We start from the raw sequence: 15,639 nt of genomic DNA, 5'->3' as shown, positions 1-15,639 counted from the left end.
TAACATTAAAATTTAATTAAAACATTAATAAAAGAGTATAAAGATGAATGGCTTGAGCAATGAAGCAATGCCATTACTTTTATATGAAATACTTTTTAAGTTTCTCAAAGTGTTCCATCTCGGCCAATCATGCTAAATCCGTGCAATGCGTGGCTGTTGCATAATTCCTGATATCGTCCATGAAATCTGGACGATATCAAGAATGCCTAGTTTAAATTCACACCGAGCCCCTTGCTCGGTGTGAGTTTAAATATCCAAATATCTGGGTATTATTCTTTAGAATAATAATATCCAGATATTTGAATATCTTCCCCAGGGATGTTAGTTTCTTAACCTATGAAAGTTAATCTACTGAGAAGTCAAACCTACTTAAATCGTACGTTGAGTTCGACCCAGAAGGGCAATCTAGGATATTATTTCCCGGGGTATTTTTTATTAAAATAAATATTGTATATAACTGTCACTGAATAATAATAATAACATTAAAAATACTAAATCGCGAGACGATCACCAAGTTCTCCAATGACTGTCCAAACTTTCCATTAATTCATATCTGGTAAAGTACTCTCAGAACGTAAAAAAAATCCTTGACTGTTTAGATGGTAGTCAAGTTAATTCAACTATCCCCTCTCATGAACTCCCTCTAACTAGGACCGGACTGGAAGGCAAAGGCCCCACGAGATCTGTCAGTTAGTGTATTGAAGGTCTTGGCTGTCGGTATCTTTTGCATACCTTTTATATTTAAAGATGTTTCTATGGGCTTTAGTTGTTCACAGTTTGCATCTGGAATTTCATCTCTTTCTTCTAAAGGCAGATGAAACACCATTGCAGATCTAAGGTATTTTGGTTCCCGAGGAAGTGATACATTCTAGCTTCCTCTTTAATAATATAAAAATTCCAGTGAATAAGTGGAACGGCTCCATTACGATTGTGGCATTTCCCCAGTTGTTTCTAGTATCCGCGATGGGATCTGCGAAACACTTGCAACAACTAACCCAGCATTCATTCATGGGTCGAGACCGGACTCCTCTTCGCCTATTACAGTCATTCCTGTTAATAAAGTACTATACATTCCTACATTGACAATACATGTGTTTGGAGGCGCATTATAGCCAAAGTAGCTTATGCGCCATCAAACCTCCATATCAACAACAACAACAACATGTGTTTGGGAGTAACATAATAAAAATAAAACTGATCCAAATTGAACAATGTAAACGATGTTCTTCCAGTGAGATGGTGATTATCCAAAGAAATTAAGAAACTTTCTGTATGCATATGCGCTTTGGATATATCACTTTATTTTACACCACAGCCCAGCGGTTAGTATTACCGTATTGCCATACCGGGTGGAAAAGAACCGAGTTCGCATCCCATGAAGGGTGCGAGGAACGTTTATGGATTTTTTTTTTTTTTTTTTTTTGATAACATGGTTGAGTCAGTTAGCCTCAGGACGGTTTAATGGTTTTTCTCCCCGAAATTCGGATTTTTCGTGCACCAAACAGACGAATCGACCGCAGAACACAACGTAATATGGTCTGAATCGTTAATGCGTCAAAACCTATAACTCAGTAGTTCGGATAAATCGATCCACTAATCGAATAAACAATAGTTTGGATTATCGACACATGGGCCAGCCGAATTAAAAAAAGAAAAAAAGTTACTTATCTCATACCGAGCGTACCTCAGAACAGTTTGAGAGAATGATATGAAATCTGAAATTGAAGGAGCTCGTCGCTTCCCCCAAACCATCTTCTCTAACAAAGTGTGCTTCACAGTTGTACTTTGCACATTTTTGAATTCCGAACACAATTGTTATTATTCATTGCAGGTCAAAATCCAAGTGTGTTTAATGCGCTCGGGTTCAAGTAACATCGCATGAGACTATTCCTTCTTACTGGAGTGATGAGATCCAGGGGAATCGGATTACGTTATTTTACTTGAAATTTGTTCGTGGCATCATCTGATAGTATTCATTTCACTTGTTTGTGTATTCTCTTATGGTCTAATTGCGAAAAAAAATAATTTATATTTCTAATTGAACCATTTCGAAACATAAGCCACGATGGCAATGGAGCAAGAAGCAAGCATACACCGACTCCTTCCTAAATAACAAGTTGAGCTTGTGATATCCACAGAAATCTCGAGGCGGTCATTTTCTTCCTGATACCATCTGTCCAGTTTATGGCCTGGTCTACTATCATTAAAAATGAAAACTGATATATTTTCTAAAAATATTACACAAGATGCGCTATCTAGGATTTTTAGGCGCATTAGCATACGTATGGCATGCATATGTATGTAGACGCATACTGTGTATATGCATAATGCACATATTGCCGTCCTATTCGTCCGTCTTGCAGTTGAGCACACATATTAAAATGTAATTCTTTAAATACATGGCATATACTCGTAATATATAAAAGAGGACAAGACCTCTAAGTCTGTTTTGTGGAACACGGTACAATACCTTAATCTTCCTACATCACCTGTCCATCCTCCTCCACATTTTGACTTTACTGAAGCTCAGGATGCTTTCTACTGCGTAGAAAAGGCAATGAGAAATTTAACTGTTTTTCACAAAGGAATGAATTTTTGCTATGATTCGAATTAGGTTTGTTGATTGGTTGTTGTAGGGTTTTAGGAGCATAGATCATATTGCGACGTTTATATGTTTGTAAATTGCGTGCGTGCTGTGGTCGATTTGCCTGTTTTCCGGGAAAAAAGCACACGCTACCCTCACTTGAGACCGAATAACTCAGCCGCGTTGTGAAAAAGACCCATAAAAATTCCTCGTGTCATTGACAGGATTCGAACTTGGGTCTTTTTTATTCGGTGTCGAGAGGACAGTGATTATACCCACAAGGGCAAATATGGTAATGTATACATTACCATATTTGGTATTAAAAAAAGGCCGCGATGGCGCTTTACAACTCTCAGTGAACAAATTCTCCCCAAGCAGTGGAACTCATAATTATTCACTGCTGTTCAGATCAGTGCCTGGATGACCGTGTATTCTGCTAAATCTACATGTCTGACGCCATGCCTGCATTTTCACATCTGACATACCTAATTGCTTCATTTACCGTTTAGTTTGTAAGGTGAATTAACTTTACAAATGTTTGTCCTCGATATAAGTAAGACAAAAAGAAAAAAGTAATTAATGTTAGTTGACGTTATTAAGCAGACGTCCTTGGTGACCCTACGCTGCTTCTTATTCTAAAAGTGCAAATATGTCGCAATTGTGCTGCATATGTGTTGTAATAAGGAGGCGTTATGCACAGACGAAATCACCCAGTCATAGAATTGTTTCCGTCATTCTGGTGTCGTGAGATAGCATTGCATCGTTTGGTGCCAGCCGTATGTATTTTGGACTTAAGAAAACCACAACGCGATGGCCACAAGTAAGTAATATTTGAATGATTTTGTTATTATTCTAACGCTTCTTAAGAAGAGATAATTTGTATGTATCAAATACAGTCCGAAGTTTTCTACTTAGCTCTTTGAAACCAAAGTCGCATAATATTGTAATGATAAATACCAACGTCATCATTAATTTATTTTAATTATTCTACAACTACCGTTCTATTACCATTTTTTGCTGCACTTCACTTTCATAAAATATTTGTTTCACTATGATTAATTACACCCCAGGGGTTCACATCTGATGAGTATGGGCTTGGCACACCCAGGGTCCTGAGCTGGATATCATCATTCTTCTCTTTCTTGGTGATTTCATTCTACTTCTGACGCTTGTTCTCTCTCTCTCTCCCTCTCTCTTTCTCTCAGATAACGCAGAATTTTTTTTTTTTAGCTGGTGCAGCAAAAGCCTCAGGCTGCCTTGCACCATATGGCTAATAATAATAATGATATCCAATTGTCTTAAGAAAAGTAATTAAGAAAAGTAATTGTCTTACTTTTCTTTTTCCTACAGATTTTATGCTGTAAATTATTTATTCTGTAATTTTACCTTTATATTTATTCAGTGGCTGTGTGGTACCTGCGAGTTCTATATATATATTTATTTATTATTTTTTTAATTAAAAAAATTACAGAATTGTTTCATCTCGAAATAAACAGTTCTAACACTTTATTCACCGATAAATATTTTAAAAAATGAGTTACAGACCCTATACCAGGTTCTTCTTTGCATAAGGAATTAATTAGAACAGGAGTGCAAATTCACCTTTCCTAAAAAATAAATTTATAAAAATTAAATTTCTGTTTATAATCCGGGAATATCACACTACAATAGGTGGCGCTGTTCCAACCAGGTGTACCTAGGTGCCGTTCGCTGGAGAAGCCTCTTATGAAAAGACGTCAGTGCTCTGATAAAGGCAAATTTGTATCCCTTGTTCTTACTCATTGTGTATGTGAAAAAGAACCTGGTATAGGGTTTTTAACGTGATGCTTATTTATTAAAATATTTATCGTGGTGTATGAAGGGTCAGATTACTTTATTTGTTGATATACGAGGTGTGACAATAAAGTCCCGACTGGTACAATAAAAAGAACACAAAGAGAAGTAGCCCAAAAATAGTTTTATTTTTATTCAAAGTAGTCACCACCTGACTGAATGCGCTTATTAGTACTGTTCTAAAAGTTTCTGAAAAGAGGCAGCGAAGGCGGCCAAAGAGATGTTCAGTTCGGCGGTTAAGTTTTTCTTTATGTCCTCAACATCTTGAAATCTTTCCTTTGAGGACAGTTTTCACTTTGGGAACGAAGAGGGAGTAGGGTGGGTTGAACTGTACAGTGCTATGTTTCGCCAGAAAGGGCTTCACAACAAGTGTGAAATTGGCGGGGGGGGGGGCATCGTCGTGCAACAAGAACTTGCTGCCTTTCTCTTGAAATTGCGGCTTCACTCGAGAAATCCACTTCAATTTGAAGTACCTGTACATTGATTCTCTGACAGTTTGCCGAACTTTTGCAATTCTGTTCTCAATTCGAGAGGTTCATTGGACGTCCACTTCTTGAGTCAGCGCGAACATCCTCACATTCGTTTTTTAACCGCTTATATCCTTCAAACACACTGACACGACTTAACCTTTCATTGTCATAAAAAGTTTTTAACACTTCATGCGTTTCTGTTGCAGATTTTCACAGTTAAAACAAAATTTGTTATTCGTTCATTGCCCTATTGCAAATATCGTGACACGGCACGTTAACGCTACTAACGAAATTGGTTGTTACTTGCAACCTTTCAGCCTACTGAACATTCTCTGTACCACCATCTGTTGTAGGAAATTTGGACAACAGTACTATTTATTTTATTTTAAAACTCATCGAACATGACTACAAAAGCACCATCCGAAAACTTTATTGCCACACCTCGTATATACACATATACCTGTGAAAAAAACGTCACATTTAAAGACGTGATTAAAGCTGAATGTTTTATATATAACAGAATAGGTCCCTATTCTGCTATGTATTAATAATAATCAGATTTAAGGTCTGTTTATAAAACTACCCCGTAATAGGGATTCAATTATACTCTTTCCCCCCCCCCAAAGCCAAAAGACAGACAACTAATTAGTTTTTTTTATCTTATAAATGGATAAACGGCCTTTTCATTCAAGGATAAATTATTCTAAGGCCAAGTATTTAAAGACCATTTATATACATTCTGCAAAGCAATTATTAGTCTTATTAGTTCTCAGCAAAGTGTAATTCCGGAGTTCATCCATTAAAGGAGGGGGGAAACAATATATGGGTTTTAAGGAAAAGTTGTGTTGCTTAGGCATTATTCCATGGTGATCACTCTTCAGCATAGGAGATAAGACTTCGTAATGAGAAACAGACTAACTGCCCTTTAAAATACTGGCATAAGTCTGCTTCGGGGCCTACTTTACACAGGAAAGAGATCAACTTTCCTGGGCACCCAAGCTGATAGAGTCCTGTAAGGGAGCGAACAATGCGAATAGCTTTAGATTTTTCCCCCTCCCTATTCTGCACTCGCCAGCGAACCTCTGCTAGTCTAAAGACGACCCTGGCCTGTTTTTCCTGTCTGTTAACCGTAATGAACCCAGTGCATAATTTCAACATGTCATAATCCGATACCTGTATAGATTAAACACTGAGGATTAATAAGATTTAATAAGAATATCAATACTGAGGCTTAAACGGATGTTAGATGAACTGTGAGAAATAAAATGCATGGGATGAATATAAATTATCAGGTGGTAACAGAAGCCTATGGTAGATATAAAATACGTAGTCTGCAATCCAGTCACAAAGGAGGTTGGGAAAGCTAAGGCAGATTACGAGAAGTCTCTGGGAAAAAAAATGCGTAGAAAGGCAGCAAAGATTTCTTTACTTATGTAAACACTAGGAGGAAAGAGATGTCTCCTTGGCCCACTTGATCTCAATGGTTTAACTGTTGATGATCCTGCTCAGGTTGCTTGCAAACTGCATAGGTATTTTTCATCTACGTTAACATATGAGGAATTCGTTAGAGAAGAGGATGCCAGAAGTTTATCAAACTCTAACAGGGAGATAAATGATTTTGTGATAACCGAGAGGAAAGTTGAAGAGAAACTGTTGAACCTAAACATAAAAAAGGCATCTGGGGTGGACGGGACCTTACAATTATATTAAGGGGGCGGCAGCAAAGGAGGTAACTTAACTTCTGTTCCAGAGAAAATAATGGAGTCTCTGGTTAAAGAAGGAATGCAGGATCATCAAGACAGGGATGCACTTATACTGTATTAACAACATGGATTTGTTAAGGGGGCGTTCTTGTCTGAACAATCTGATTAGATGTTATGATACGGTAACAAAGGACATCCTTTGTTACCGCATCACTTGTAGTATTGTATATAGCCTATTAAAGTTCTACTCTAGTAGGCTATGTACTTCAATCGGGAAACGTTCGGTAGGTGCAGAAATTCAATGCAAAAGACAAGGGCGTTCAGAAGAGTGGTACGTAGATCCCCTCGGTCCTTATCGAATACTGTCAATCAGAAGTTCAGGGAGGCCACAGGAACTGATATTAGCACACGGGCGGGAGTAGGGACACAAACTGCAGCACACAATTGTTATTAAATACAGTATATCCTCAGTGTTTAATCTATACAGGTATCGGATTATGACATGTTGAAATTATGCACTGGGTTCATTACGGTTGACAGACAGGAAAAACAGGCCAAGGTAGTCTTTAGACTAGCAGAGGCCTTGAATGGGTTGAGCACGCTGAATTCTGATGGGATCCTTCCACTTGTTCAGATTATGAACCTAAGGGGGCATAAATTCAAATTAAGAAAAGACAGATGTAGAATAGATGTGCGGAAATTTGCCTTTAGCCAGCGGGTGATTAATTGCTGGAACAAACTTCCATCTGTCGTTGTGGAAGTTGATAGGTTGAATAAATTTAAGGAGGAACTGGACAGGCATTTGGAGGGAATGGTGTGATTTTTTTTTTTTTTTTTTTTTTTTTGCTGATGCTGCACAAGCTCATACACTTGCTTTCTTGCATCACATGCCACTACTACTACTACTACAAACCAAACATGCATGCAATATTGCGTGTGCTGTGTGATATTTGATTTGTGTGCTCGATTTACCTGGTACAACCACAACCAATCAAAGAGTAAAGAATCACGGTATATGAACAAGGAATTAATCAGATTTTAGAATTTGATAAAGAAGTTTGTTTTGCTTTTTTTTTTCTTTTTTTTTTATCCATGGAGGGGTCCCAAAAAAAAAAAAAAAAAAAACTTCAGGAAACTGATGATTTTTTAATATGCTTGAATTAAGCTTATTATTAAATTGCTTGCCAATTTGTTCTGTGTCTACATAATTAACACATCTCTCCTTATAATTTTCGACCCCCTCTCCCCAGGGGTGAGTGCACGATCTAGTGTTTCCTTTAATTTTCTTGCGTAGTTCATAACGTTACTCGGCTGGCTGAACGGGAAATTAATAAGCTCGAAACAACTGCGTTTGAGTATAGCCGAAAGCAATATTAATGAAACGGTCTGTTGTTTAAAACCTCGCTTCTTTTCACTTCAATATATCATTTATTTTATATATATATATACAAAAGCTTATCAATATGCCATTTACTTATCTATATTATAGAAATATAATGTGGACATAAATAATATATTTAATAAAAGAAGCGAGGGTTAAGTAGATGCTGTGAAAAATAATGTCTTTATTATAGTATTAACCAAATGATTCGAGGAAACCCTAGCTTTTGCTGTGCTAGCCAAAAAATAAATAAATAAAATAATAATAATAAAATGAATAAATAAAATAATGCGTTTTCCACCTCGGCTAGGTCTATACACCTGATCTTGTATTCTCTAAGCCAGTGTTCGCAACCGGTGTGCCTTGGCACATCAGTGTGCTGTGAGATTAGGAAAAATTCCATTCAGTTCGATGGCAATCACTATTTCGGTGTGCTGTTAATATTTTTGTTTAAACTTAAAGTGTAACTTGAGTGACAAAAGATTGGGAACCACTGCTCTAAGCTGTCAGCCGCAACTGTCCACGGAGATAACTTAATATCCTGCCTTTGAGTGTGTCATCATTTCTAAGTTTTATTAATTATACTAAGGGGAAAAAAATACTATTATTTCCTATTACAGATTTCACACAAATCACGCGGAATTTCTGATAATGTATTTTCTACATTCTCTTGGGTAGATGGAATTGGGAGAATAAAAAACTCGCCGCTCTACTAATTATTTTTCTAAACACCCCTTTCCCCCCACACTCCTGCCTATCTTGATCGTTTAAGAGCTCAAGAAAGGGTATAAATTATCCCATCCGTAACACACTATGCAGGGGCCCAAGTACTCCCTGAAGTATTTGGGCCTAGGAAAAATATTTTCCGAGGGTCCTACATCCTACTTTAATAATAAAAAAAAAAAATAAAATAACCCTATAATCTCACTTTAATAATAAAAAAAATAATAATAATACAACCCTATTTTAATAAAAAAAAATTAAGGCTATAATCCAAAATTAAGATTATAGTCAATATAAAAATGTAAAGCAAATAAATTATGAACATCGGCGGCATGCGCCTTTTAACCAAACATTGCAATTTGAAGGTATATTTTATTTACAGATTTCTCTATGTAATTTTCAGTGGCTTATGTTATCGCTTGAAATGTGGATTTGCTGGCATCCACTGGTATGACACACCCGCCGGTGGATGCGGGACTTTGTGCTATAGTACAGACTATTGGAACAGGCCCGGCTTTACATGACGTCGAACGTGCACTGGGAACTGGCTGTCCAGGAGGTCCAGGGACAGCTGCTCCCTGGTGGCAAAACGGCCTGACATGGATAACACATGCTGCAGTATTGTAGTGTAAAGTGTGTTTAGGGTCAAGCGGCACCAGGGGTTTCCCCCATCTCAGCGTAGTTTACATTGTGGGTGAACCAGTTGACTGGAAAAGCCAGAGATTTAAAAGTGTATGGACTTTGTATATATTTGATGCCTTGTACCGTTGTTCATCTGGTCATTTAGCCGCCAGACCCCTACTGAGGCCCGACGTTGTCCCACTTTAGCCCCGTGGAGGCAGACCAGGTACTCACTAGTATATAGTTCACTCTGGCAGGTCCTGCCACCTAATTTCCTAAGATTTCAGTGGCTAGGACCTTAAAAAAAAAAAAAAAAAAAAAAAAAAAATCGCGTACGCGTCGCGGGGAGCGCTAGAAGTCCAAAATGTTGGGCAAACATTTTGGACTTCTAGCGCTCCCCGCGACGCGAACGGGATTTTTTTTTTTTTTTTTTTTTTTTTGTGTTAATACTATGTTAGGCCCATTGAACAGGGATTATTTCCTCACAGAGACAATAGGTGGAGATAGGCATATGCCTAGGGGCCGCCATAAACAGGGAACATACATATCGCTTGAAATGTCAGATTCCCACTCAGATTCTTGGAATTTCTATTAACACTGAAGTCGATGTTAAAGCTGAACGACAAAGAAATTGGCAAGAGTTGATCAATTTGTGGCAGAGTAGGTGGGACAGCACAACGCTGGGCAGTGTAACACGTAAGTTCTTTTCCTGAAGTTATGGACTCTTATGGATAAAAAATCTACAGTCTGGTTTAGTCTTGACTTTTTTACCTCCTATTTGTTATCAGGACATAGATCATTAAATCAGAAACTGTTTAAATTTCGCTTGTCTTTTACGGTACTCTGTCATTGCGGCGGTGTGGAAGATTGGCAGCACGTGTTGTACTCTTGTCACTCATACAGTGAATTTCGAGCAATTCTGCAGAATGCAATTCCCAACTTTTCATCAGGATTGGAACCTAATTTTGTATCAAATGCCACCAGTTACGGCGCCCTTCATTATGTTGCTAAGGCAGCTTTCAATAAAAGGCTCGCAATTCTTTCTGCAATGATTGTAAATGTTTCAAATTCAGCTCAAGACTCTTCACCTTCAACACAATGACGTCCATTTTCTCAACAAGCTCTACAACTTTGGACTTGTGCTGTGTGTGTGTGTGTGTGTGTGTGTGTGTGTGTGTGTGTGTGTGTGTGTGTGTGTGTGTGTGTGTGTGTGTGTGTGTTGCAAATGTTTCAAATTCAGCTCAAGACTTCACCTTCAACACAATGACGTCCATTTTCTCAACAAGATCTACAACTTTGGACTTGTGCTGTGTGTGTGTGTGTGTGTGTGTGTGTGTGTGTGTGTGTGTGTGTGTGTGTGTGTGTGTGTGTGTGTGTGTGTGTGTGTTTTTGGAAATCTGCATGTGTCCTATATCTACAACTCAGTTTAACGATGTAACGATGAAAATTCCTGTGCTCCTTAAATTTCTCGACTGGCTGTTAACTGACTGTGACTTTGTTATTAATGATTGACTGACTGTGACTTTTTATTGGTAATTGACTGACTGTGACTTTGCTACTGATGAATGCAGGACTTACTGGAAGTCACATTTAACCTAAGCTGTTTATAAGGTTTAGGCCCTTCTGGGCTAAAATACTTGTGTAAAGTTTTGTCGGTTAAATGGTACTGGTCTAGGTTTTTTTATTTTTATTTTGGAATTATTATCCTTAATTATTTTCTTTGACCTTGTATATAACCTTTAATTTTTGATATTTATGCTAATTTTTAAAAATTAACGAGATTACTTGCTCTGTTTACTTTGAAACCCCAAAGTATCATCTGTTTACCTTAATCTTGTGTACAATATTTAATTTTTGAATAGTTGTTTACGATTCCTTTTTTTTTTTTTAACAATTTTTGGCTAGTCTTTGGCTCGAACTTTGTTGGGCTCTTGGCGTCCCTCTCTTCGTAGCTAAACAGCCAGTTCATTTCTGGCCATTTCTACAGAATCCTGTATCTTAAAAGTGAAACGAGGCGGAGATGAACTAACGTTCTAGGTGCCGCCCTACACAAATACATACATACATGCTCATTGTTACACTCAATGGCGCGTTATATCTTCATGGAGCCCAAGGCAAAATGGAATTTGGGGATCCCAAATTCCATTCCAAGGTAGTCTTTATTTTTTCAATTAACTCAATTTGTGGAAGATCGAAATATAAAATTTCATCAAAATCGGTAAACCAATTTTAAAAAAAAGCGTAATTTTCAAATTAAGTTCAAGTAAAATTAAGCAACTACCGGCAGCTCTTAGGAGACCATGTGAACTGTGCCATGTTGCATTTTTTCCCGGACAGAAACGAGATCTTCCAAGACGTTAATGCAACGTGTCATCTGGTCTGCACAGTGCACAAGTCGTTCGAGAAGCACAATGAAGATATCGTTATACCCATCTTGATTGGCCCCAAATTTGCCAGACCTGAATCCAATTGAACACCTATGGGATGTTTTGAAACGGAAAGTGAGTCGTGTGACACGCAACAGTCATCTATTCCAACGCTGTGGACAGCCTTGCAGGCAGCATGGTTGTAGACCCCAATGGACGTCTTCAGACATCTAGTGGAGTCAATGCCGAGGCAAACGGTGGCCCAGCACGGTATTAGGTAGATGGTCATAATTTAGTGATCACTCAGTGTATATAAACACATACGTACATATATATACAGGAAGTGCACAAAACAACTGTGATAAGAACAACAGATATGCATTAATATGGTGTTGGGTTACCCTTTTCTCTTAAAGCAGCTTGTATTCTACATGGAACAGAGTCAAATAAATCTTGAATTGTCTTGAGAGGAAATTGGACCACTCTTTATGGAGGAACGTTTCAAGCTCCTTGAGCGATGAAGAGGGAGGAAATTGCTTCTCAATCTTCTCTACAAATATGCCCACAGTAGCTCAATAACTTGGTTGCACAGGCCATGAGAAATACTCAGCCTCAGTTTCATGCTCCTCAAACCAAAACTGGACACACTTGGCTGTGTTTGGAACATTATCATCTTGAAACATGGTATCATTTGTGGGAAACAATGTTTGCGCCGTGTGATGAACCTGGTGACTCAGATTATCAAGTTAATCGGTGGCAGTAATTCGCCCGTTCAGAGTGATGATACGACCTAAATATACCCCCAGGTATTGCTGCCCAAACCATTGTGGATCCTCCTTTTCGATGTTTGACGGTTGGCACAAGACAGTCAGGATGATGCGCTTCCTTTGACAGTCGCCAAACGTAAGCTCCCCCTGGTGTTTAAAAAAATGTGAATGGTAATTCGTCTGAAAATATGACATTCAAGTGTTCAGTTTTTGTGCCATTGCATCCTCTTTCTAGTATTACCAGCAGTAATGAGAAGCTTGTGAATAGCGGCTCTTCCATTTTAAATTTCAGCTTTATGAAGTTATCACCAAACTGCGTTGCTAAAAAACCCGGTCATTTTATTCGTACCTTTTTATATCACCTCTAAATAAACATCAGCTGTTATCGTCTTTCTTCCTTCACAGTACTACTGCAAGGACAAAAAAAAAAAAAAAAAAAAAAAACATCACTGCATGTTCATAAATACCGCATACGGCCATTACAAAAAAATTATTACTTTCATGCCAGGTGTTTCGATTATTTTGTTTACTCTCTGTGTGTAATATATTATACAATTGTTCCTTATTATGACTGTGTAATGACAATAGCCATTTCAACACTTTAGATGTTTAACCACAGGATCGCTTTGAGCTAAATTTTTTTAAAAAGTCAGTTTATCAACGAAACAGCGTTCCTGTTCAATTTGAGCACTGATTATAGTTATTTTAACATTAAAGTAACCACAATTTATTTTTCATGTTACGATTAATTACTTGGTGGAAATTATACAGCCAGGCCCGAGGGGGGATGGGAATAATTTGTAGTTTCGCCTCTGATTGCCATACAGTAATCACTGTTATGTTAATGCTCCGTTCATATATTTCCAAAAATTTATAAATTTTCGCGACATATTAAATCAAGGGCCGCACTGCACCGTTCGAGAATCAGTGTGTGCGCGCGCGCGCATTGATGTCTGCAGCACAGAGTAGTACTACTCTGTAGTGCTGCAGAGGTTGCGGCTTTTTTGCTATTGAAAAAAAATTGTATACAGTATATGAATATTTGTTGAGTGGATCATAGAAAAATATATAATTTTTATTACTTCTCTTCATTTCTAAGTATTATTATTATTATTATTAGCCATATGGTACAAGGAAGCCTGAGGCTTATGCTGCACCAGCCAAAAAAAAAAAAAATTCCCGAGTTACCCCCATGTGTGTGTGTGAGTGTGTGTGTGAGAGAGAGAGAGAGAGAGAGAGAGAGAGAGAGATATCACCAAGAAAGAGAAGAATGATGATGTCCAGCTCAGGACCCTGGGTTTGCCAAGCCCATACTCACCAGATGTGAGCCCCCGGGGTTTAAGAATATTATATGATATTAATAATCAATAAAAATGAATAATATTAATTTACTGAACGACTTCCATTATATACTTCTCTAAAAAGGCAAAAGTTTCCTGTTGTCAGAAGAGTCATTTTTTCTTGACGTGGAAGAGGAAGGAATAGAACAAAAAATAACACCGGTTTTCCTGTAAATAACTAAAAACACTTTAAACTGATGTATATAAAATAATTGTAAAGTAAATTGATGTATATAAACTTCATTTATCGATACTCAGTAATAATTTATATTTTATGTATTTTATTACCATAATTATTGATTAAACAATGACTGTTGTCATATGTTGCAGTTGCTACTGGTACTTTTAACAGAGAATTCCACGAAGCCGAAATACCTTCAGTGACTAAAATTACAAATCTCTGAAATTCGAACCATTTCTTCATGATAGAGCATTGGCATTTTGCCAGTTTTCTGAATATTTATTTTATTTATTATTTTTTTCTGTACATATATATATATGTAACTGTAAAAATAATATGAAGAAGAGTAAAAATAAAGAAAAAGATGGCTGTGAAGTGCTGCATACGCAATAACCAACAGCATGTTACCTAATATGTAATATAATAGGTAATATAGAGGCAGTATGGTTCGTTTATTATTTTTTTTCTGCACTTTTACCATATTGCCTCTATATTACCTATTATATATAAAAATCATGAAGAAATGGTTCAAATTTCAGCGATTTATAATTTTAGTCACCGACGATTTACAAAGGAGGACGGCTATAAAATTAAGAGTTCACCCACGAGTTCAGAAACTTTATGGATGGAATTGACGGTCGTTTCTTCTAAAAGATTAACACCGCTTATCAGTAGCGGCGAACGGCTAATTTGGAATAAAATGGTTACAGAAAAAAACATAAAAATTAAAAGATCAAAATCAGAAATAAAATAACTTGTCCGTAGCAATCACAGGAGATAGAAAGACCTGGGCAAAGGCCCACCACCCCTATCTAGTGTGTGAGAAATCAAATTTCAGAGACAGTAGTGTAAGTACTTCCCCTTAAAACTGTATATATTTTTGGCTTCTTTGAGCTGTAGGTTCTTTTCCGAGTGTTTGTTCTACTACTTTTCTTTTTTTTTTTTTTTTTTGAAATTAGAATAATTTTCATCAGTTGCTGCAGTTAAAACAGATTACCTTCTATTATATTAATGGTCACCTGCTGATTAAAATATTCCATTTATATCAGCAATATTAACGGTACAGTGTCAATTGCCCCCCCCCACCCCCTTTTTTTCTTTTTTTTTGACATTTGGTTGCTGGTTTTGAAAAGCATTGATCACTGTCAGATTTCCAAAACTGCTCTTTATTAGCATTAGCATTAGTAGAGGCATTTGATGCAAGAAAGCAAGCTTATGCAGCATCAGCCAAAAAAAAAAAAAAAAACCACTTCCACTCCACCCCTCTGTTCGTTTGAAATACTTGTCCAGCTGAGCATTAAACTTATTTAGACTATCAACTTCCATGACAAGGGATGGAAGTCTGTTCCACCAACCAACCACCTGCTGGCTAAAGGCAAATTTCCTCACGTCTATCCTACATCTGTCTTTCCTCAATTTCAATTTATGCCCTCTCAGGTGATTATTCTGAGCAAGAGGAAGAATCCCATCAGCATTGAGAATGCTCAAACCATTCAAGGCTTTATACACCTCTATCAGATCACCTCGCTGGTGCCTAGTCTCCAGACACTGTAATTCGCAAAACTTAAGCCTTTCTTCGTAAGAGCACCCCTTTGTTCCATTCACTAATCTTGTTGCCCTTCTTTGTACTCGTTCCAGCAGCTCTAATCCTTCTTGAAATTAGGCCTCCA

General features: G+C 37.4%; 1 protein-coding gene across 3 annotated transcripts in view; it reads left to right on the top strand.

The window, feature by feature from the left end:
* The window catches only part of LOC150090524 (alpha-galactosidase MYORG-like), a 53,939-nt gene that overhangs the window by 26,484 nt on the left and 11,816 nt on the right, over positions 1–15,639 (top strand). The window contains exon 1 of one of the 3 annotated variants that reach the window (XM_090378605.1): positions 3,319–3,404. The exons of the other annotated variants lie outside the window; for them this stretch is intronic. Coding sequence (XP_090234731.1) covers positions 3,395–3,404 — 10 coding nt within the window. The 5' untranslated portion in view covers positions 3,319–3,394. Of the gene's footprint in view, positions 1–3,318; positions 3,405–15,639 lie in introns of those variants that run through there. 3 annotated transcript variants of the gene reach the window in all.

The sequence above is a fragment of the Mastigoproctus giganteus genome, chromosome 1 (assembly GCF_048544385.1).
Source record: "Mastigoproctus giganteus isolate SK-2022 chromosome 1, ASM4854438v1, whole genome shotgun sequence".
In the NCBI taxonomy this organism is placed as follows: domain Eukaryota; kingdom Metazoa; phylum Arthropoda; class Arachnida; order Uropygi; family Thelyphonidae; genus Mastigoproctus; species Mastigoproctus giganteus.
The sequence above is the reverse complement of the archived record's forward strand: the minus strand, read 5'-3'. Positions and strand labels throughout refer to the sequence as shown.